The sequence below is a fragment of the Dendrobates tinctorius genome, unplaced genomic scaffold (genome assembly GCF_039654945.1).
Source record: "Dendrobates tinctorius isolate UK_male_01 unplaced genomic scaffold, ASM3965494v1 ptg000382l, whole genome shotgun sequence".
Taxonomy (NCBI): domain Eukaryota; kingdom Metazoa; phylum Chordata; class Amphibia; order Anura; family Dendrobatidae; genus Dendrobates; species Dendrobates tinctorius.
Genome location: NW_027362048.1, coordinates 589868 through 612240, shown reverse-complemented (window position 1 = coordinate 612240; position 22373 = coordinate 589868). Strand labels below are relative to the sequence as shown.

General features: G+C 42.6%; 1 protein-coding gene across 1 annotated transcript in view; it reads left to right on the top strand.

Annotated features, from left to right (window-relative positions):
- The first annotated feature begins 2929 nt into the window (after positions 1-2929).
- LOC141075952 (E3 ubiquitin-protein ligase DTX4-like) overlaps positions 2930-22373 on the top strand; it is a 108307-nt gene continuing 88863 nt past the window's right edge. The window contains exon 1 of the mRNA XM_073563147.1: positions 2930-3836. Within this exon, the coding sequence (XP_073419248.1) occupies positions 3626-3836 (211 nt within the window). The 5' untranslated portion in view covers positions 2930-3625. The remainder of the gene's footprint in view (positions 3837-22373) is intronic.

Below are 22373 nucleotides of genomic sequence, written 5' to 3'. Positions count from 1 at the left end.
ATGTAAGGTAGTTAACACAAAGGAGGACAGTTTGCAACTACTGACAGATTTGAGTAAATTGGAGAATTGGGCTGAAAAATGGCAAATGGGGTTTAACACAGATAAGTGTAAGGTTATGCACATGGGAAGGAGAACAGATGCTACAATTACTTACTAAATGGGAAACTGCTGGGGAAATCAGACATGGAAAAAGACTTAAGCATCTTAGTCAATAAGAAGCTAAATTGGAGTGCCCAGTGTCAGGCAGCTGCCACCAAAGCAAATAGGGCCATGGGATGCATTAGAAGAGGTCTGGGGACACGAGATGAAAACATAATTCTCCCTCTGTACAAATCACTCGTCAAACCCCACTTGGAGTATTGTGTACAATTTTGGACGCCGGTGCTCAAGAAAGACATTACTGAACTTGAAAGGGTTCAAAGGCGGGCTACTAAAATGATAAAAGGATGAAAGGTTATCAAAATTAGGTCTATTTACTCTAGAAAAGAGAAGACTTAGGGGAGACCTAATATATATGTAGAAGTATATCAGAGGGCAATACAGAGATCTCTCCAATGAACTATTTGTACCAAGGACTATGACAACAACAAGGGGGCATTCTCTTCGTTTGGAGGAAAGACAATTTCTGCACCAGCATAGAAGAGGGTTCTTCACGGTAAGAGCAGTGAGGCTCTGGAATTCTCTTCCTGAGGAAGTGGTGATGGCCAACTCACTGAATGAATTTAAGAAAGGAATGGATGCTTTTCTTGTGAGTAACAGTATAGAAGGTTACGAATAACATAATATTATAGGTAGATGGTTGACCCAGCTTAGGGGAAGGAATTTTTTCCCTATGGAGAAAATTGGCTTCTACTCTGTGGGTTTTTTGCCTTCCCCAGGATCAACAATGCAGAACAGCTGCACTAAAATAGGCTGAACTAGATGGACATAAGGTATTCCTTCAGCCTTCAAAACTATGTTACTATGTTACCGTGAGTACCGCGCACGTGCGGAAGGGAGAAAGCCGATGCAGGACGAGCACATGTGCCCTGCAATGGCAGTTGCTGCACTTCAGCCCACGATTGTGCCTGGAAGGACTGCTGCCCTATTTACGTTGGCCACACAAGTTAAAGGGAATCTGTCACCCTTTTTTTCGGCTTGCAGCTGCCGGCATAGACATCTGGGGCTTATCTACAGCATTCTGTAATGCTGTAGATAAGCCTCCGATGTAACCAGAAAGATAAGAAAAACACGTTATATTATACTCACCGGGGTGGGCGATCCGGTTCGGTGGGCGTTGCGGTCTGGTCTGACGCCTGCCATCTTCATACGATGCCGTCCTCTTCTCCCGTCCTGTAATGGCTGCGGCGCAAGCGCACTGCTCTGCCCTGTTGAGGGCAGAGCAGAATTTTGCAGTGCGCAGGCGCCGGACCTCTCCAGACGCCTGCACACTGCAGGACTCTACTCTGCCCTCAACAGAACAGAGCAGTGCGCTTGCGCCGCAGCCATTACAGGACGGGAGAAGAGGACGGCATCGTATGAAGATGGGAGGCGTCGGACTGGACCGCGACACCCACCGGACCTGACCGCCCACCCCGGTGATTATGATATAACGTGTTTTTCTTATCTTTCAGGTTACATCGGAGGCTTATCTACAGCATTACAGAATGCTGTAGATAAGCCCCCGATGTCTATGCCGGCAGCTGCAAGCCGAAAAAAAAAGGGTGACAGATTCCCTTTAATGGACTGGGCGCTCTGCGGAAGGTACTGGATACCGATCGCTGCCACCAGAAGACAACCCCTGCGGGATCAGCTGAGGAGGAACACGATAAGTTTTGACAATTGGACTGCTGTAATTCTGCATCCTTTACCCTCTGTTTTGATTCTTACATTAACTCTGGAACCTTTAATCACCCAGCGAGGAGCTTATAATCTGTTAAATTACTCTGTTAAAATAAATTGTTAAACTTGTTAACCCTTGTTCTGTCTTCTGTCCATCACTGCATCCCGCAACCTGCTTCCACAATTTCTCCTGAATACACCGATATCCCATATGTGGTAGAAAACTACTGTTTGGGCGCACGGCAGCGCTCGGGAGGGAAAGAGCACCAATTGAATTTTGGAGTGCAATTTTCACTGGAATAGATTGTGGATGCCATGTCACATTTGAAGAACCCCTGACATGCTAAAACAGTAGATACCCCCACAAGTGACCCCACTTTGGAAACTATACCTGTCGAGAAATGAATCTGGGGATGTAATGAGCATTTTTACCCCTGAGGTGATTCACAGAATTTTATGACGTTGGGCTGAGTCCGTGAAAAATTAAATTTTTTTCCACTAAAATGTTGTTTCTAATTATCAAGAGGAATAAGAGAAAATGAATGGTACAATGTGACCATCACAGTTACGCCTCTAGACACTATATTTTTGTAACATATCCATTGTTGAGGTCTACAATATTTATAGAAAAAAGACCAATTCATGAGCACCTTCTTAAATATTCTGATGTCACCCCTCACCACCACGTTAATGTCTGAGACCCTGAGACCGTGCAGACATTATGATATATTGTTTGTCTTCTCTGCAACAATCCCTATTTATTGAAGCTTTCATAGTTTCAGATGAAAGCCATCCTAGTGAATCTGTGCTTCTTTCCCATGGTTTTTGTAATAAGGGATGCATTTTTCAGACTGGGAATAATGACAATCACTAAATGAGGGATTCAGGAGACAAGAGGGGGGCTAGTGAGACTATTCTAAAGCTAGCCTGGGATCCCAGCTCAGAATAGCAGGTCAGACAGCACACTAGCTCATTAAGGATTTGCATCTCTCTTTTCAATGCCTCTGAAAATTGAATGGAGAGGGGGAGGGAGAACAGAGAAAGAAAGGAGAGAGCATGTGGTCAGGAGGCAAAGTGCAAGAGGGGTGTGAAAAGCTGCATGTAGGAAACTGTCAACCTGCAGCAAACAAGCTAGAACTCCAGAAGAAATAAGGAAACTAGGCATGGTTCTGGCGACAGATGACAGTTAGGTGACTAGGCCAAAGCATGAGAGAGAGTGGGTGGGTGATCATTAATTGCCTACAAAGGAACCCATATGCCTAAAAGATTAGTCCCAAGGGAGAAGAGGAGGAGGAGGGTACTGAGAAGTGTTTTGTAAGAAAGCTGAACAATCCCCTCTGTTCTCCTCTCATCCCCCTCCTCCCTCTTTCCTTGGAGATTTACGCCCCACACCCATTGCAAGGGACACACAGCTTTAGGGACTGTTACTAGGAGTGGGTGCAGGACTGTGAGCTGGGTGCTTCGGAAAGGGAGGGTGAACAGAAGGTGAGAAAAGTGATGCGACAAGTGTTAAGTGTGCACAGGACTGAAAGAGAAGAAAGTGATCTGGAAAAGTCTGATTATATGGTAGGATATGAAAATCACCCGTGAAGACTGGCGACAACCGATACCTGTCTAGAAGACGGAAGAGTGACAGTTCTCACTATGGAGGACAACTGGCTTTCACTTGGGCTCTGAGTTGTCAGAATATGATTACAAAGAAGGAAAAGTAAATTGCAAAAAAAAAGTATCCTCATCTGTGACCTTCCTGGGGAATTTCTATAGCTCAGAACCAGATCTCTAAAAAAGAAGAAGTGGAAAAGGGATGATGCTGGACAGGGGAGCAGTGCTGGTGTGGGAATGGCAGGACAAAGATTCCCTGTGGAAGCCTTACAGCCCACAGGTGACTCGTCACATAGAGCAGGTGATCAGGGAAAACCCTAAGGCCTCCTCTGTGAACCTGGGGGAAGCTGATGGAAGTCTGACCCCTTACATCCTGGATCTAATGTCAATGAACCAGTTCCGTCTAGATACAGGTGAGTAATATGGCGTCTGCATGCGTTAGTGGGGCAGGTGCTTCTCTGACAGGTGCCTGGTGCAGTTCCTTCCTGCATGCGGGAAGTAATCCGATGTAAACCAGCAGCTCTACAATCCAGATCACTGAATCCAAATATTTGTTCAATACATGTGACTGATGCAGAATTGTAGAGGCATTAGATGAAGAGGACAACAGAGAGCTGAACCGTAGTGCCCTACTTATACCACCAGATATAGTCTAGTTTGTCAGAATTAGTAGCACAAATATGACCTCAGGCATTAAAATGAAGTCAGTACCAATGAGTGACCGATAATTGCTAATAACTACCTTCTTGGCATTTTATGTTGGCATAAAATATAAAGTCAAATGTATCTAATTATGCGTCAAAGCCCCGGGATATCCTGGGTCAATGACTGCTACCATACACTTTCCATTCAATATTGGCATTTTAGGAACCTCTCAGGTCCCGGCACTCTAATTAGAGCTTTATTCCATTAGTCCCATGATGTTTTTATTGTTTTGTGGATCTTCACATAATCCAGGAATATATAGATCACCATGGTTGACACTAATGATCCATGTGTGAGTGACTACAAGTGCTGAAATATGCACATTTGTATAGAACAATGAAAACATCACTGGACCAACGGAATAAGGCTCTAAACGGTCATAGGCACCGTGTGAAAGGGTTTAGGGGCCTGACAGCTTCCTTTCAAAGTCTGCTAAGTTGTGATGGTTTTAGAATTGTTTTACTTGGTTATCCTCTAATATTGTAAGCAGCTTTTGTAAACCTATAGGATTGATTGGGATGTAAAAAAATACCACCGTCCTGTGCCTGGATTGCTTTGTCAGGTCGGCAGTGGGGATTTCAGTATTCACACTTAATCAGCTAACCCTGAAGATTTTATCGGGACCAGACCCTCTTCTAATGAGTTTGGTGTCTCGACTTTCCCTGATTGCAGATGTTGGGGCAGTTCTGTAACTGGCCCTCTCGGTCACTTCATTGTCTTGAGCCTGTAGCTAGGTACAGTGACTTGTTTCCTCCCTCACAGGTATCCAGGGCAAATGTTACACATGCCCTTCCAAGTTTTGTACCTGTGTTAGGGAGGTAGAAGGCTCTGACATATTGGATTCTGGCATGCTTGATCCTTTTATTTCCATTGTAGATAAGCAGCGGCAATAGCTAAGCACATATTCACACACCCGTGAAACCCAGACTGTGCTCATTTTGCAACAACTGGCCCAATCTCCGAGTCACTTGAGCTGAGCTAATGGCCTCATAGGCATATGGTACATAGACCGTAGATGGCGCCGTCGGGTTGAGGGTTGCGATGCAGGTGTCCACTGGCATGTATATGGTTAGCATAAGCGCCTATGTGGTAGGGCAAGAGAAATTCGGGAATGCACACACTTGTAGGGCCTCTTTCTTAAATATTATTTCCTTTTCAGATATGTCAAGCTACAGAAACCTACAAAAATTAGCTGATCTTAACTGCAAACTTGTAACACCATTCATGTGCACGTCATTGGTACATCCTGTACAGCCAATGATGCTGTTTCTAGAATAGTTTGAGTGACAAAATAACTTGTAAGATAGAATGTAAGCCAGACAAAATTGCGAAAAAATTGAGTACATGGAAAACACTGCAGCGCCGTATGCATGGCTGTTGTTTGGTTATTGGTTGCAGATGACACATTAGAAAGTAGACTTCGATTACCCTTAGAGTTGTAAATGATCAACAATAAGCAGACCACTCTCACCAGAAATGTGGGACATTTCACAGCTGACCTTTGAGTTTTGTTTTGTGAATGCTGCAACAACCATCAGCAGCAGATGGCCCAACTATTGAGAAATCCTGGAAAAATACTGTGCTTCCTACAGAATGCACATTGTCTACTGATGAATTTTCTACTGTTCTCAATTAGATGCGCTGACATGAATCACAAGCAATGAGATTGGGGAAATGTACTCCCTAACTCATCTTTGTAGGGAAGGAATTTTAAGTCAGTGATTTGCTAACATCTATAAAGTGTCCAATTTTCAAAAGAAAGTACTTTTGGTATAATCATGACTCTACTTAAATTTGGCCTAGTAGTCCAGACAACATGTTCTTAGAGAACTACTTATGCATTATTTGGCTTTTATAGCCACAAAGTTATAAACCCTTGCTTATTGTTCCATGAAGTCCCATATATTGAAGACACTTCATGCCATGTTTATGACAAAGATCAATTTCTAGATTTCCCAGTCCTATGGATTTTATGACTAGAAAAATCATTTGTCTACCAATTTAAAAAAATTATTACCTTTTTGGTTCGTAGCAATAAACTTCTAAACTAATATGTATAAAAAATGAACCAGCATTTTGAGAAGGTGAAAAAGCTCTTTTAAGCTATGTTCGCATCTCCAGTAATGATCCGTTAGAACGGATCCAACATAACTCTGTTTGGGAAAAACGTTGTGCTGACACTAACTGATGTCTGCCAGATCTCTTTTCTTTTAATATTGGAATCAATGGGCTGCGGATTTTTTTAATGCAGCATCCGTTGCCGGAAAGCGAGATCGCTGTGTGTGACGGGGATCAGCGACCGGCCCCCCTGCCGCGTATCTCTGATCATGCTCGATCGGCCTGGGCCATTTTTTGATCGCTGGCTTCCCGCTGGCCAGCACGCATCGCGGGTATCCAGGAGCCGCGAGGGTCTTAGATACCCGATATTTACCTTGGAAACCAGCGTGTACGTCTGTTACCAAGGTAAACAGCGGGTATCCAAGAGCCGCAGCTCCTGGATACCCGATGTTTACATTAGAAACCAGCTTGCTCGCTGGTCCTGATCACTGGAGGGGCTGTCTATGTGACAGCTCACCAGCGATCAGCCTAATGATGTCCCAGCGATCCCGTGCATGTCGGATCGTTGGTGGGGATCGCTGGGACATCGTTATGTGTAACGGGTCTCCTACCAGTCTTGGGCCCTCTTGATAAACACCCCTCCTGGTGTCTCCAACCACCTGTTCACCAGCTGGCAGACATTGGCTCAGAATACATCTATTTCCATGTCTTCAGCATTTTTGGGACGACATCTCCTCTCTTATTTCTCATATTTTAAATCAATCAGATTTTTCACTGACTCCTCAGTTTGCCCTGCTCTCGTTGGATGCAAGTCATTTGAATCCTTCTGTTAGGAAATTGGTTATTCATTTACTTTTGGTTTCTAAAAATGAAATTGCCTTTTATTGGAAATCCACTCGAGTGCCCTCTTCACTCGATATTATTGCAAAGCTGACTTTACATAAGTCATATGAGCAAAAATTGGCGTTGCTGAATGGCTGTCTTCCTTCCTTTATACAGAAATGGTCTCGCTGGCTGGAAATGTTTCCATGCGTTCTTATTATTATTATTTATAGTCTAGTTGTGTTTTTTTATTTTTTCTTTCATGTGTCATGAATGCCTCATGATATTGCATTTATGTATGCTCTGTTATAAAATGTTAATAAAATTGTTTGGAAAAGAATACATCTATCCTTGGTTCTGAGACACTCTCCACTACAGGAATAACACTTTTCTCCCACACTACTTGGGACTTACAGTGGAGACTTTGGTACACATATAGTATGGCCTGATAAACTGCTCACTCCTTGTAACCATGGAACTGTTCCTGAGTTAAAGACAATAGACTAAACTCAGCCAATTCCAGTGATATTGGTGGGATCCTTCGAAAGTCTAATGTGTATAGGTACCTCCCAACTGGGGGCCTCATCTTATAATTTCAATGGCCTTTACTTTTGTTGTTACTAGAGATAAGCCATCGCCAGTCTCCTCTGCGATCCAGCAAGAACAGTGCATGCTGGCTCTGAAGCATAGAGCGTTCTTTGCCTAGGAGAGCAGCACCAGCTAATAAACTGCAGCGCAGTAAGCTATAGAATTAAAAATCTCTCTGTTCATGAGCATGGAAAGGACTTTTACAAGAACTTTCCAATTTAAAAAATTTATGATTAAGTAAACCACTTTAAAATAAAAACATAATTTAAAGGGAGTCTCTCGGCCCAAAGTTACAGTGTAAACTAAAGACAAAGTTCTATAAAAATGGCACCTTTATTTTTCTAATCGCTGCCTCCATTCTGCATACATTGTATACGCTAACTAGGGTGCTCAGTTATCCAGTGAGCCCACTTATTTTTCATGCTCTCGACTCCCTGGATAGAGCACTGTTTGCAACGAAAGCTTAGGTTACCACTGTCAATCACCAGGGAGAGAGGTGGGAGCATGCAAAATAAATGGTCAAAATGGTGCACTGATCACCCAAATCAACATATTTACTAAATACTAAAGGCCCGATTTATTAATAGTGACATTTTTTATGCAGGTTTTGCTGAAGACAGTATTGGAGGAAGATGAGTCTAAATCATTAAGGATCAAATTCATCTAACAAGAGCCATGTGGGGCCATAAGCAATGTTATTCCAGTTAGGGGCTGGTGTAGATTTTTGGCATAATGTATAAGTGGCATAAATTATGGCACATTTGCTAACTCACACCCAAGCTCTGCCTTCTTTAGTATAGAATAAGTAGGAAGAAGACATAGTACTGTGGAGGCCGGAAAGTATATGACTAAACGGCCATAAATTGTGATCAATAATATATATTGTATATCATGATCCACATATTGGGACTATCCAATAAAAGGACACTGCACATTCAATAGAAACTACCCAAGAAGAAACAGCAGTCAAAAATCCGTAAAAACAAAATTTTTATTAAATAATCTAAAATATTATCTAAGGACATACGGTGTGTGGTGGGGAAAACGGGATATAGAGCATAATGGTCAACACAGGAGACCAGCCACACTGCAAGCATCGCACCAGGAATACACGTATTAAAGTAGACAGAATGATAATAGTCAGACAGGGAAAGAATGGTACATATTGTTATGGCAAGGAGTGTATTGAAACATCACCATATAGCCAAAGGATGATATCCTATTACATTGCACATTACCCTGCCCGTGAAGAACATATGACATCCATAACTGAAGCTATATAAAGCATCAGGAACAGGAGCAAAAGTGAATGTAGTTATACCTGGAAGCAGTGGTGGCAGTGGGGTCGGTCCAGTCCCCGACGCGCGTTTCGGAGCCAAAGGACTCCTTCCTCAGGGGGCGTTAGGGAAGGTGCGACCACCCAGGTTTAAATAGCGCGCGCCTAGCCAGAGACCATCTGCGCGCACAGGGGGCCCGCCTCACGCCGACCGGATCCATGCCATGACGTCACCGGAAACACGCGGGCCCACGTGATCCAGCGCGTCAGGCAGAGAGCCAGGGCGGACGCGAGACGGACACCGCGCATGCGCACAGGCAGCGTCGGGCAGGAGCCGCCATATGTAAAAAAGGGCAAAGCGGATGGGCAAAAGGAATGTGTAAAGGAAGAGTAAAAATAGATTGTGCAGACATAGATGCATCATAACACCGATATACTGCACAATACTAGTGCATAGAAGGGTATATCAACAAGGCACATGGGATAAAATAGAGAAATGAAGCAATGGGACACATAATAATAAAAGACACGCACAGGATATATATGGAAAGAGAAACGATCAAAAAATATATATAAAGTCTCACCAGTGTAGAACGTATCATAAAGAAGCGCAAAAATGCCTAAATCTCTATGTATAAAGATGTAACCTAGACAGTACATGTAACACATAGTGCACCGTATATTGCGAATACTCATAGACAGATACCCCATAGATATATACACAAATACACACAGTGCATAAACAGTCACATCCATGATATGTGCAAAAATGCACGCACATGAGTGACGCACGATGTGGGAGTATGCAGAATATAAGCAAAAGACGAATAACCATATGTGTACAAATAGGATGATACATAATAATTCAAACGATGAATGCAGAAATGACAAATGCAAAATGCAAAAAATACACTGAAAATAATAATACACAAAAAATACAAAAAATACACAAAGAACATATAGAAGATAGTACACATAAGGAATAAATATGCCGAAGATGGGTAATACCCAGCCCATCGAGTCAAACTGGATGGTTAAACCCATGTGATGTGGGTGTAAACGCATGAGAGATCCCAAAGTCTTCAACATAAATGAATCCATCAGACAACTTCCATGATTCGCAAGGACCTCAGAACCTTCCTAATTCCAAGGAAAATATGTCATTCATATCACTAGAAAATAAATAAAAAATAAAAAACGTAAGTAAAAACACACAAGACCAAAGAGCTCAAAATGAGATAAGTTGGATGAGTTACAAGTATGGGGCATATGAAATGTTTTCATTTAGACCACGTGGATGGATGGTGCCTAGTGTCCAGATCCATCTGGTTTCAGACCTAGCCAGCCTATTAGATAATTTACCACCCCTTATATTGATGTTAAGGGCATCAATGCCCCTTATTCTTAAGAGTGTGGCATTGCACCGGTGAAATTCCTTAAAATGCCTGGGTAACGTCTTCAGGCTTGAATCGTCGGTGCAGCTGGCAGCCGCTGAAATGCCCAAGACATGTTCCCTAGTGCGTACCTTCAATTGTCGCGTGGTCATGCCCACATAAATGAGCCCACACGGACATGTAGCATAGTATATCACGTACCGAGTGGTACATGATATACGTTGCTTGATGGAAAACGTCCTGGTACCATCAAAGTTAGTAAATGAAGTACTACGTTCAATGTTAGGGCAGGCTATACACCTGCCACAAGGGAAGCAGCCATATCTAATTGGATGATCATCCAAAAAAGTGTGAGCTGTATGATCAACATAATGACTAGCCACCAATTGGTCACGTAAATTCCTAGCCCTTCTATAGGAAATAGATGGATACTCTGGGAGAAGTTTGTTCAGGATAGGGTCCACCATGAGAATAGGCCAAGCCCTTCTCAGTACATCCCGCATTATTCCATGTTGGGGATGGAAAGAGGTAACAAATCTCACCACCTCACTACCCTTGGATTTATTACGGTCCCTGTAGAGTAGCTCATTACGAGTTGAACATCTGGCACGTTGATAGGCCTTTTTTATACTCCGTTTACTGTAACCACGTGCTAAGAATCGAGCTCTTAATTCATTAGCCCGATTTTCAAAATCGATATTAGTGGAACAGATACGGCGGAGACGTAAGAATTGTCCCACAGGGATAGCTTTAATAAGATGATGGGGGTGACAGGATGAGGCGTGGAGTAGAGAATTGGTGGATGTCTCCTTACGATAAATATCAGTTTGAATGATCCCTTATGAATCCTTTTTGACAGAGACATCCAAAAAATTGATTTTCACGGGATCCCACGTCAATGTCAACCTGATGTTCAGATCGTTGTCATTCAAATTAGACGTGAATTGCAAAAGGTCGATGGAGCTGCCCTGAAAGATAAAGAAGATATCGTCGATGTAGCGTGCCCAGAACGGAACACGCTCAATCAACCCCTGTTTATCAGACAGAAAGAGGTCCCTCTCCCACAGCCCCAGGAAGAGGTTGGCATAGGATGGCGCAAAGGCCGCACCCATGGCAGTCCCCTGGAGCTGCAAGAAGAAGGACCCCTTGAACACAAAAAAGTTGTGTGTGAGGGTGAACTCTAAAAGCTCCAGGATGAGGTCCCTAAGTCCCATGGAGATGGTAGAGGTGGATAAATAAAATCGTACGGCACGTAGGCCGTCGGTGTGCTTAATGTTGGTATATAGGGACTCAACATCAACCGAAGCAAGAAGAGAATCACTCTCCAAGCAGAGTCCATCGACCTTCCGCAAAAGATCCCCAGTGTCCTTGAGGAAGGAGGGCAGATTAGATACTAACGGCTGAAGATGATGGTCAATCCATTTATTGATGTGCTCAAGGAAATTCCCACGACCAGATATAATAGGTCTGCCGGGTGGTGATCTGATATCCTTATGGATTTTGGGTAAGAGGTATAGAGTGGATATAGTAGGTTCTTTTACAGTAAGTGCCGAAGCCAGTTCTTTGGTGACAATGCCGTTGATGACGGCCCTGTTGATAATCAAGTCCAATTTGGCAGAAAAAGATGAGAGAGGATTATAAGTTAATTTTTTGTAGCATACCGGATTATTTAATTGCCGGAATGCCTCTCTCTCATACATTGTTATTGGCCAGATCACCACATTGCCACCTTTGTCAGCTGGCTTCAGCACTACATCAGGAAGATTTTTAAGATACCTTAACCTCACCCTTTCTTCCTTGGTCAGATTGTCAAACCGACCATATCTAGGAATCTTCCTAAACTCATCCGTCACCACACGCACAAAAAGATCTATGCTAGGGCATGATGTAAAAGGAGGGAATTTGACCGATCTGGGACGAATGGACGGGGGAATCTTACCTCCCTCACCATCATGTTCAGCCGCCAGCACCTCCAAAGTTCTTATTGCCTCCTGCTCCTCTTCTGTGGGGAAAAGACACTGGAGATCATTATTAAAGAAATATCTTTTGAAGAGCAACGACCTGGCAAACAGGTTGAGATCCTTCACAGCTGTGAAAGTATCAAAGTCAGAGGTAGGTGAAAAAGTAAAGCCCCTTTCCAATAGTGACAGATCAACCCTTGTGAGGACATGTTGACTGAGATTAATCACCTTATTATCCTTCTGATATGGCTCAGGTTGATTCCTAAAATGTCTTTTGTAAGGATGAAACGAGTGGTCTCGTAATTTGCGGGACCCACCAATATCATAGGATGAGGCCGAAGCTTGAGATACATCAGATTGCCCACTTAAAGAGGTGACTGAAGTATTAGAAACAGAGCGTTGCAATTTGGAATTATTGCCATTTCTCCATAAGTAGACTTTTTTCATCTGATAATCTTTAACGTCCCTGCTGAATTTGTTCAATTGGTTTTGCTGGATTTTTTTAACCACCATGTCCATAGATTTCTCTAGATCAGTTTCAAACGATTGAATTTTATCAGGAGAACAGCCCTTACGTATCTCCTCTTGACATAAATCAATAGATTTATCAAGCGTCTCTATATTACCAGAGTAGAGATTCACCAAAAGTTGCAAGAAGGTTTGAGAACACAAATTAGATGCTTCTTCCCATTTCATGATGAAAGTGTCATCCTCGATGGGGAATGTGGGGATGACTTTAACTCTCAAACCTCTGGGAATCATCTGGTTTGCTATATATTTCTCTAGGAATAACCTGTTCCACCATAGTCTGGAACGTTTAAGAAGTAATGTTTTCATATGTTGAAGTTTAACATCCCAACTTGAATCAACCATCTGTGGGGTACTGCTCCCCCCAGAACCAAACACCTGGTCCACTTGATCGAGCCAGACATTGTCTCTTGCCCGATAGTCCATCCCGTCCGCAACCAAAATACCTGTGCATAACACAGTGAGAATATAATAGAATAAGTAGGAAGAAGACATAGTACTGTGGAGGCCGGAAAGTATATGACTAAACGGCCATAAATTGTGATCAATAATATATATTGTATATCATGATCCACATATTGGGACTATCCAATAAAAGGACACTGCACATTCAATAGAAACTACCCAAGAAGAAACAGCAGTCAAAAATCCGTAAAAACAAAATTTTTATTAAATAATCTAAAATATTATCTAAGGACATACGGTGTGTGGTGGGGAAAACGGGATATAGAGCATAATGGTCAACACAGGAGACCAGCCACACTGCAAGCATCGCACCAGGAATACACGTATTAAAGTAGACAGAATGATAATAGTCAGACAGGGAAAGAATGGTACATATTGTTATAGCAAGGAGTGTATTGAAACATCACCATATAGCCAAAGGATGATATCCTATTACATTGCACATTACCCTGCCCGTGAAGAACATATGACATCCATAACTGAAGCTATATAAAGCATCAGGAACAGGAGCAAAAGTGAATGTAGTTATACCTGGAAGCAGTGGTGGCAGTGGGGTCGGTCCAGTCCCCGACGCGCGTTTCGGAGCCAAAGGACTCCTTCCTCAGGGGGCGTTAGGGAAGGTGCGACCACCCAGGTTTAAATAGCGCGCGCCTAGCCAGAGACCATCTGCGCGCACAGGGGGCCCGCCTCACGCCGACCGGATCCATGCCATGACGTCACCGGAAACACGCGGGCCCACGTGATCCAGCGCGTCAGGCAGAGAGCCAGGGCGGACGCGAGACGGACACCGCGCATGCGCACAGGCAGCGTCGGGCAGGAGCCGCCATATGTAAAAAGGGCAAAGCGGATGGGCAAAAGGAATGTGTAAAGGAAGAGTAAAAATAGATTGTGCAGACATAGATGCATCATAACACCGATATACTGCACAATACTAGTGCATATAAGGGTATATCAACAAGGCACATGGGATAAAATAGAGAAATGAAGCAATGGGACACATAATAATAAAAGACACGCACAGGATATATATGGAAAGAGAAACGATCAAAAAATATATATAAAGTCTCACCAGTGTAGAACGTATCATAAAGAAGCGCAAAAATGCCTAAATCTCTATGTATAAAGATGTAACCTAGACAGTACATGTAACACATAGTGCACCGTATATTGCGAATACTCATAGACAGATACCCCATAGATATATACACAAATACACACAGTGCATAAACAGTCACATCCATGATATGTGCAAAAATGCACGCACATGAGTGCCGCACGATGTGGGAGTATGCAGAATATAAGCAAAAGACGAATAACCATATGTGTACAAATAGGATGATACATAATAATTCAAACGATGAATGCAGAAATGACAAATGCAAAATGCAAAAAATACACTGAAAATAATAATACACAAAAAATACAAAAAATACACAAAGAACATATAGAAGATAGTACACATAAGGAATAAATATGCCGAAGATGGGTAATACCCAGCCCATCGAGTCAAACTGGATGGTTAAACCCATGTGATGTGGGTGTAAACGCATGAGAGATCCCAAAGTCTTCAACATAAATGAATCCATCAGACAACTTCCATGATTCGCAAGGACCTCAGAACCTTCCTAATTCCAAGGAAAATATGTCATTCAAATCACTAGAAAATAAATAAAAAATAAAAAACGTAAGTAAAAACACACAAGACCAAAGAGCTCAAAATGAGATAAGTTGGATGAGTTACAAGTATGGGGCATATGAAATGTTTTCATTTAGACCACGTGGATGGATGGTGCCTAGTGTCCAGATCCATCTGGTTTCAGACCTAGCCAGCCTATTAGATAATTTACCACCCCTTATATTGATGTTAAGGGCATCAATGCCCCTTATTCTTAAGAGTGTGGCATTGCACCGGTGAAATTCCTTAAAATGCCTGGGTAACGTCTTCAGGCTTGAATCGTCGGTGCAGCTGGCAGCCGCTGAAATGCCCAAGACATGTTCCCTAGTGCGTACCTTCAATTGTCGCGTGGTCATGCCCACATAAATGAGCCCACACGGACATGTAGCATAGTATATCACGTACCGAGTGGTACATGATATACGTTGCTTGATGGAAAACGTCCTGGTACCATCAAAGTTAGTAAATGAAGTACTACGTTCAATGTTAGGGCAGGCTATACACCTGCCACAAGGGAAGCAGCCATATCTAATTGGATGATCATCCAAAAAAGTGTGAGCTGTATGATCAACATAATGACTAGCCACCAATTGGTCACGTAAATTCCTAGCCCTTCTATAGGAAATAGATGGATACTCTGGGAGAAGTTTGTTCAGGATAGGGTCCACCATGAGAATAGGCCAAGCCCTTCTCAGTACATCCCGCATTATTCCATGTTGGGGATGGAAAGAGGTAACAAATCTCACCACCTCACTACCCTTGGATTTATTACGGTCCCTGTAGAGTAGCTCAGATGGTCTCTGGCTAGGCGCGCGCTATTTAAACCTGGGTGGTCGCACCTTCCCTAACGCCCCCTGAGGAAGGAGTCCTTTGGCTCCGAAACGCGCGTCGGGGACTGGACCGACCCCACTGCCACCACTGCTTCCAGGTATAACTACATTCACTTTTGCTCCTGTTCCTGATGCTTTATATAGCTTCAGTTATGGATGTCATATGTTCTTCACGGGCAGGGTAATGTGCAATGTAATAGGATATCATCCTTTGGCTATATGGTGATGTTTCAATACACTCCTTGCCATAACAATATGTACCATTCTTTCCCTGTCTGACTATTATCATTCTGTCTACTTTAATACGTGTATTCCTGGTGCGATGCTTGCAGTGTGGCTGGTCTCCTGTGTTGACCATTATGCTCTATATCCCGTTTTCCCCACCACACACCGTATGTCCTTAGATAATATTTTAGATTATTTAATAAAAATTTTGTTTTTACGGATTTTTGACTGCTGTTTCTTCTTGGGTAGCTTCTTTAGTATAGATTGCTGGGACTGGCATAAAAATGGCATCTTTCGCACAGCTTCAAGTTCCATAAATGTTTTTCAGTGTTTTGTGTCAGAATTCTGGTGAAGACACCATGATGTATCGCGGTCAATAGGTATGCGCACACCGAATGTTTTGAGAAGTTTTAGAGTGGGTCTATTTTAAAAACGCCTGAAAAACCACTTAAAAACACTTGAAAGACTCTTAATATTCATATCTATTGTAAAACCACTTTGCTGTCCATATGTTCAGTCTGTGGAGATTTTTTTTCCGCTTTATGTTTTGAGCAATGCCTACTGCAACGCATCTACCGAGTTTTCCCAAGAGAAGCCAATTCAGGAAAATGCTGGTGGAAGTTGTCCTCAGGTGACTTCACTGGCCGCCTTACCATTGTTCTTGTGGGGGCTCCACTCTGTACTGTCAAGTACAGAGAGTGCGCAAAAGATGCCCGAAGAATGAGCATATCACTTGATTTCACTGCTTCACCGTTTCTGAACCTCGAAGCAGTTGCTCCTTATTCATGAAGCGGTGCACACCTCATCATGAATCAACCTTGTTTAACCAGAGCCGTGCGCCTCTGTACACTATACCAGAAATCTAACTCCAGTCAGTTACTGGAGTGAGATTTCTGGCATAGGGAGCTCCAAAGGTAGTCATAAATTAAGTGAGCTGTGACGTTCCACCCCCAATGCACCCCATGAAATGGCATGATAACACCAAAAGTCACAAAACTGTAAACATAACTCAGAGTTGTGCCTATATTTTGCAACTTTTCAAATCTTTTACACCAGAATTCTGGCATAGAAGCTGAGATGAAGTGAGTCCAATTTATGCTCATACCATCAAAACACTTCAAATACACTTCAGAAGTGTTACATAAAGCAAAAAAAAATCCTCCACAAAGAAGGAGCATTTCCTGAACCAGTTTCCACCCGAAAACTTAGGATTTTGTAACACCTCAAAAAAAAACATTCCATGTGCACATACAAAAAGCCTCAATCAGACGTCAGTGATAATTCTTGTACACACAAAAAAAAAAATCATTTTTTTGGTTCATATTCTTGTGCGTTTTAGTCATTGTGTCCGTTTTTACTAACAGGATTTTTTCAGTAATTTAATCATATGCTTTATAAAAAGACAAAAACAGTTTCTTCTATTTTGTTACAATGTTAAAGAGATTGACCACTATACAGACAACGCATTCTTAAATATTATATTCCTTTTTGTAGAATAAAAACACCTTATACTCACTTCCCATATTTGCACCGTTCCAATGATGTCAGATCCAGGTATCTCGAGGCGCGTCTCGCATTGTTATGCGCCACTTGAGCCCAGTCAGCATCCGCTATTGATCTGCTGTGCTCTCACTTCTTTCGGACGACTCTCAGACGTCTGGGGGAAGTGTGAGTGCTGCAGCCCATTAGCAGCCACAGATTGGCTGCAGGGCTCAAGTGACATAATCATGTCAGGCAAGCCTCGGGATACCTAGAGCTAACCTCGTCGGAACGGGAGTATTGTAATTAAGAAGGTGTTGTTCAAGTAGTGGACAACACCTTTAATCATGGACAGAACCTTAATGGCATCCAGGTGCTGTACATTATTTTCACTGACCCATAGGCTCATATGGGTGATTTTGATCCATCATTCAGAATAAAAATGAATGTGGTTGTTTTGGGGATTTTTTTGCAAAGTACTTGGTCTGACAAAAAAAGCAATATGAACATAGACTATAATGGGTCGCTTTCTATCTGTGAAAAACATGTATGTGATATCTGAATGAGGGCTAATTTTTATAATAGATACAGTGGGGCAAAAAAGTATTTAGTCAGTCAGCAATAGTGCAAGTTCCACCACTTAAAAAGATGAGAGGCGTCTGTAATTTACATCATAGGTAGACCTCAACTATGGGAGACAAACTGAGAAAAAAAAATCCAGAAAATCACATTGTCTGTTTTTTTTTCATTTTATTTGCATATTATGGTGGAAAATAAGTATTTGGTCAGAAACAAGCAATCAAGATTTCTGGCTCTCACAGACCTGTAACTTCTTCTTTAAGAGTCTCCTCTTTCCTCCACTCATTACCTGTAGTAATGGCACCTGTTTAAACTTGTTATCAGTATAAAAAGACACCTGTGCACACCCTCAAACAGTCTGACTCCAAACTCCACTATGGTGAAGACCAAAGAGCTGTCAAAGGACACCAGAAACAAAATTGTAGCCCTGCACCAGGCTGGGAATACTGAATCTGCAATAGCCAACCAGCTTGGAGTGAAGAAATCAACTGTGGGAGCAATAATTAGAAAATGGAAGACATACAAGACCACTGATAATCTCCCTCGATCTGGTGCTCCACGCAAAATCTCACCCCGTGGGGTCAGAATGATCACAAGAACGGTGAGCAAAAATCCCAGAACCACGCGGGGGGACCTAGTGAATGAACTGCAGAGAGCTGGGACCAATGTAACAAGGCCTACCATAAGTAACACACTACGCCACCATGGACTCAGATCCTGCAGTGCCAGACGTGTCCCACTGCTTAAGCCTGTACATGTCCGGGCCCGTCTGAAGTTTGCTAGAGAGCATTTGGATGATCCAGAGGAGTTTTGGGAGAATGTCCTATGGTCTGATGAAACCAAACTGGAACTGTTTGGTAGAAATACAACTTGTCGTGATTGGAGGAAAAAGAATACTGAGTTGCATCCATCAAACACCATACCTACTGTAAAGCATGGTGGTGGAAACATCATGCTTTGGGGCTGTTTCTCTGCAAAGGGGCCAGGACGACTGATCCGGGTACATGAAAGAATGAATGGGGCCATGTATCGTGAGATTTTGAGTGCAAACCTCCTTCCATCAGCAAGGGCATTGAAGATGAAACGTGGCTGGGTCTTTCAACATGACAATGATCCAAAGCACACCGCCAGGGCAACGAAGGAGTGGCTTCGTAAGAAGCATTTCAAGGTCCTGGAGTGGCCTAGCCAGTCTCCAGATCTCAACCCTATAGAAAACCTTTGGAGGGAGTTGAAAGTCCGTGTTGCCAAGCGAAAAGCCAAAAACATCACTGCTCTAGAGGAGATCTGCATGGAGGAATGGGCCAACATACCAACAACGGTGTGTGGCAACCTTGTGAAGACTTACAGAAAACGTTTGACCTCTGTCATTGCCAACAAAGGATATATCACAAAGTATTGAGATGAAATTTTGTTTCTGACCAAATACTTATTTTCCACCATAATATGCAAATAAAATGAAAAAAAAACAGACAATGTGATTTTCTGGATTTTTTTTTCTCAGTTTGTCTCCCATAGTTGAGGTCTACCTATGATGTAAATTACAGACGCCTCTCATCTTTTTAAGTGGTGGAACTTGCACTATTGCTGACTGACTAAATACTTTTTTGCCCCACTGTATATTCCACACAAGGCTTTGTGCTTATTTTATACTGTCAGTTCAAGACAACAGGCAATTGGCCATTTTCTGACATATCGTATATTTTTCACATGTGAAAATATGTGCTTCCTTGTATTGGTAGGTCAGAATTACCTACAGTCCTGTTGTGTTCTCCGCTTTGGAGAGATGCTTTTCAAATCTTTGTCTTTTGAGTGGAATGTCCAGATACTTATAGGATGTATGTGTGTAGTGGGATAGTTCAGGGAAAATGAGAGGATGAGCAGTCAGAGATCTCACCAGGATGTCCTTGTGTTTCTGACATTATCTGTCTCTCTCAATGTATGGGGTCAGCGTGGGGGTCTCGGACAGAACAGATGTGCCCTTTGTTAAGATCTAGTCCTCCGGCTCAAAGCTCCCAGAGCTACAAGCCAGCTGTGTTTTATTGATGACTCTACAAAACAGACCTAAATATAACCCTAAACTAATGTACCTCCTTCTGTCTCCACTCTCCACATAACACAATATAAGTTCATCTTTCTTAAAGTAACATGATACATTAGGTTACATAACACATTTTCTGATTCTTAAAAACTACAAACACAATAAAGCATGTTGCTAATTTTGCAGGGTAACTTTGCCTATTTGATGTTGGAAGCTAAAGGCATAAAAGAAAACAGGAAGATTAATAAATTAAAGTTCACCTACTAATTGCCCACAGAACTGTACTGGCCATACGGAGTCTACTTTTATTTCCTTGTGTGGCAATTTTGACTTTCATGGTGAAATATACACTCACTGGCCACTTTATTAGGTACACCATGCTGGTAACGGGTTGGACCCCCTTTTGCCTTCAGAACTGCCTCAATTCTTCGTGGCAGAGATTCAACAAGGTGCTGGAAGCATTCCTCAGAGATTTTGGACCATATTGACATGATGGCATCACACAGTTGGCGCAGATTTGTCGGCTGCACATCCCTGATGCGAATCTCCCGTTCCACCACATCCCAAAGATGCTCTATTGGATTGAGATCTGGTGACTGAGGAGGCCATTTGAGTACAGTAAACTCATTGTCATGTTCAAGAAACCAATCTGAGATGATTCGAGCTTTATGACATGGCGCATTATCCTGCTGAAAGTAGCCATCAGATGTTGGGTACATTGTGGTCATAAAGGGATGGACATGGTCAGCAACAATACTCAGGTAGGCTGTGGCCTTGCAACGATGCTCAATTGGTACCAAGGGGCCCAAAGAGTGCCAAGAAAAAATTCCCCACACCATGACACCACCACCACCACCAGCCTGAACCGTTGATACAAGGCAGGATGGATCCATGCTTTCATGTTGTTTACGCCAAATTCTGACCCTACCATCCGAATGTCGCAGCAGAAATCGAGACTCATCAGACCAGGCAACGTTTTTCCAATCTTCTACTGTCCAATTTCGATGAGCTTGTGCAAATTGTAGCCTCAGTTTCCTGTTCTTAGCTGAGAGGAGTGGTACCCGGTGTGGTCTTCTGCTGCTGTAGCCCATCTGCCTCAAAGTTCGACGCACTGTGCGTTCAGAGATGCTCTTCTGCCTACCTTGGTTGTAACGGGTGGCAATTTGAGTCACTGTTGCCTTTCTATCAGCTCGAACCAGTCTGCCCATTCTCCTCTGACCTCTGGCATCAACATGGCATTTCCGGCCACAGAACTGCCGCTCACTGGATTTTTTTTCTTTTTCGGACCATTCTCTGTAAACCCTAGAGATGGTTGTGCGTGAAAATCCCAGTAGATCAGCAGTTTCTGAAATACTCAGACCAGCCCTTCTGGCACCAACAATCATGCCACGTTCAAAGGCACTCAAATCACCTTTCTTCCCCATACTGATGCTCGGTTTGAACTGCAGGAGATTGTCTTGACCATGTCTACATGCCTAAATGCACTGAGTTGCCGCCATGTGATTGGCTGATTAGAAATTAAGTCTTAACACACAGTTGGACAGGTGTACCTAATAAAGTGGCCAGTGAGTGTATATGCTATTTGACATTTGTGGTCAGATTACATCAATTTTAGCTGGTTCTACCAACCAATCAGTAGGGTTAACTTCCTTTTTCACTGTGTCTGACAAAGGGGCTTTTTCACGTGTTTTTGGCCCATTATTTTTATTTGGGGGGGGAATGCAGAGTTTTACACCATCAGAAAAATGAATGAGATTTCTGAAATCTCATGGAAAAATATTTGGAAATCTTACGCTCATGCTGCTTATTTTTTTCCTTGCAGATTTGAACTTTCAAAGCTTTTTTGCAAATCTGCAGTATGTCAGTGTTTTTGCATCACTTTTCACCCAATTGTCAGCCAAAAGTGTTTTGTAGATTCTCTATTGGGTCACTGGTTGCCATTTCCCAATATCTCTCTCCGTTTCTGGTCTACCCTCTCTACCCTCAGTTGTACTCTGCTGAGTGACCAATTACAGACCAAGATCTGAGATCAGCCATTAATAACTCCTAGTCTGGTGAAGCCTGATGGTCAAATTAGTTCATTCTCCCATGTTACAAATATTTAATATTTTTCAGATATTATTCTCCCTTAATTAGGTTATGTCCTGAATTCACTCGCAAAGGGTGCCTCTATTCCAAAGGATGCCCTAATAGCATATACAGTGCCTTGCGAAAGTATTCGGCCCCCTGGAACTTTTCAACCTTTTCCCACATATCATGCTTCAAACATAAAGATACCAAATGTAAATTTTTGGTGAAGAATCAACAACTAGTGGGACACAATTGTG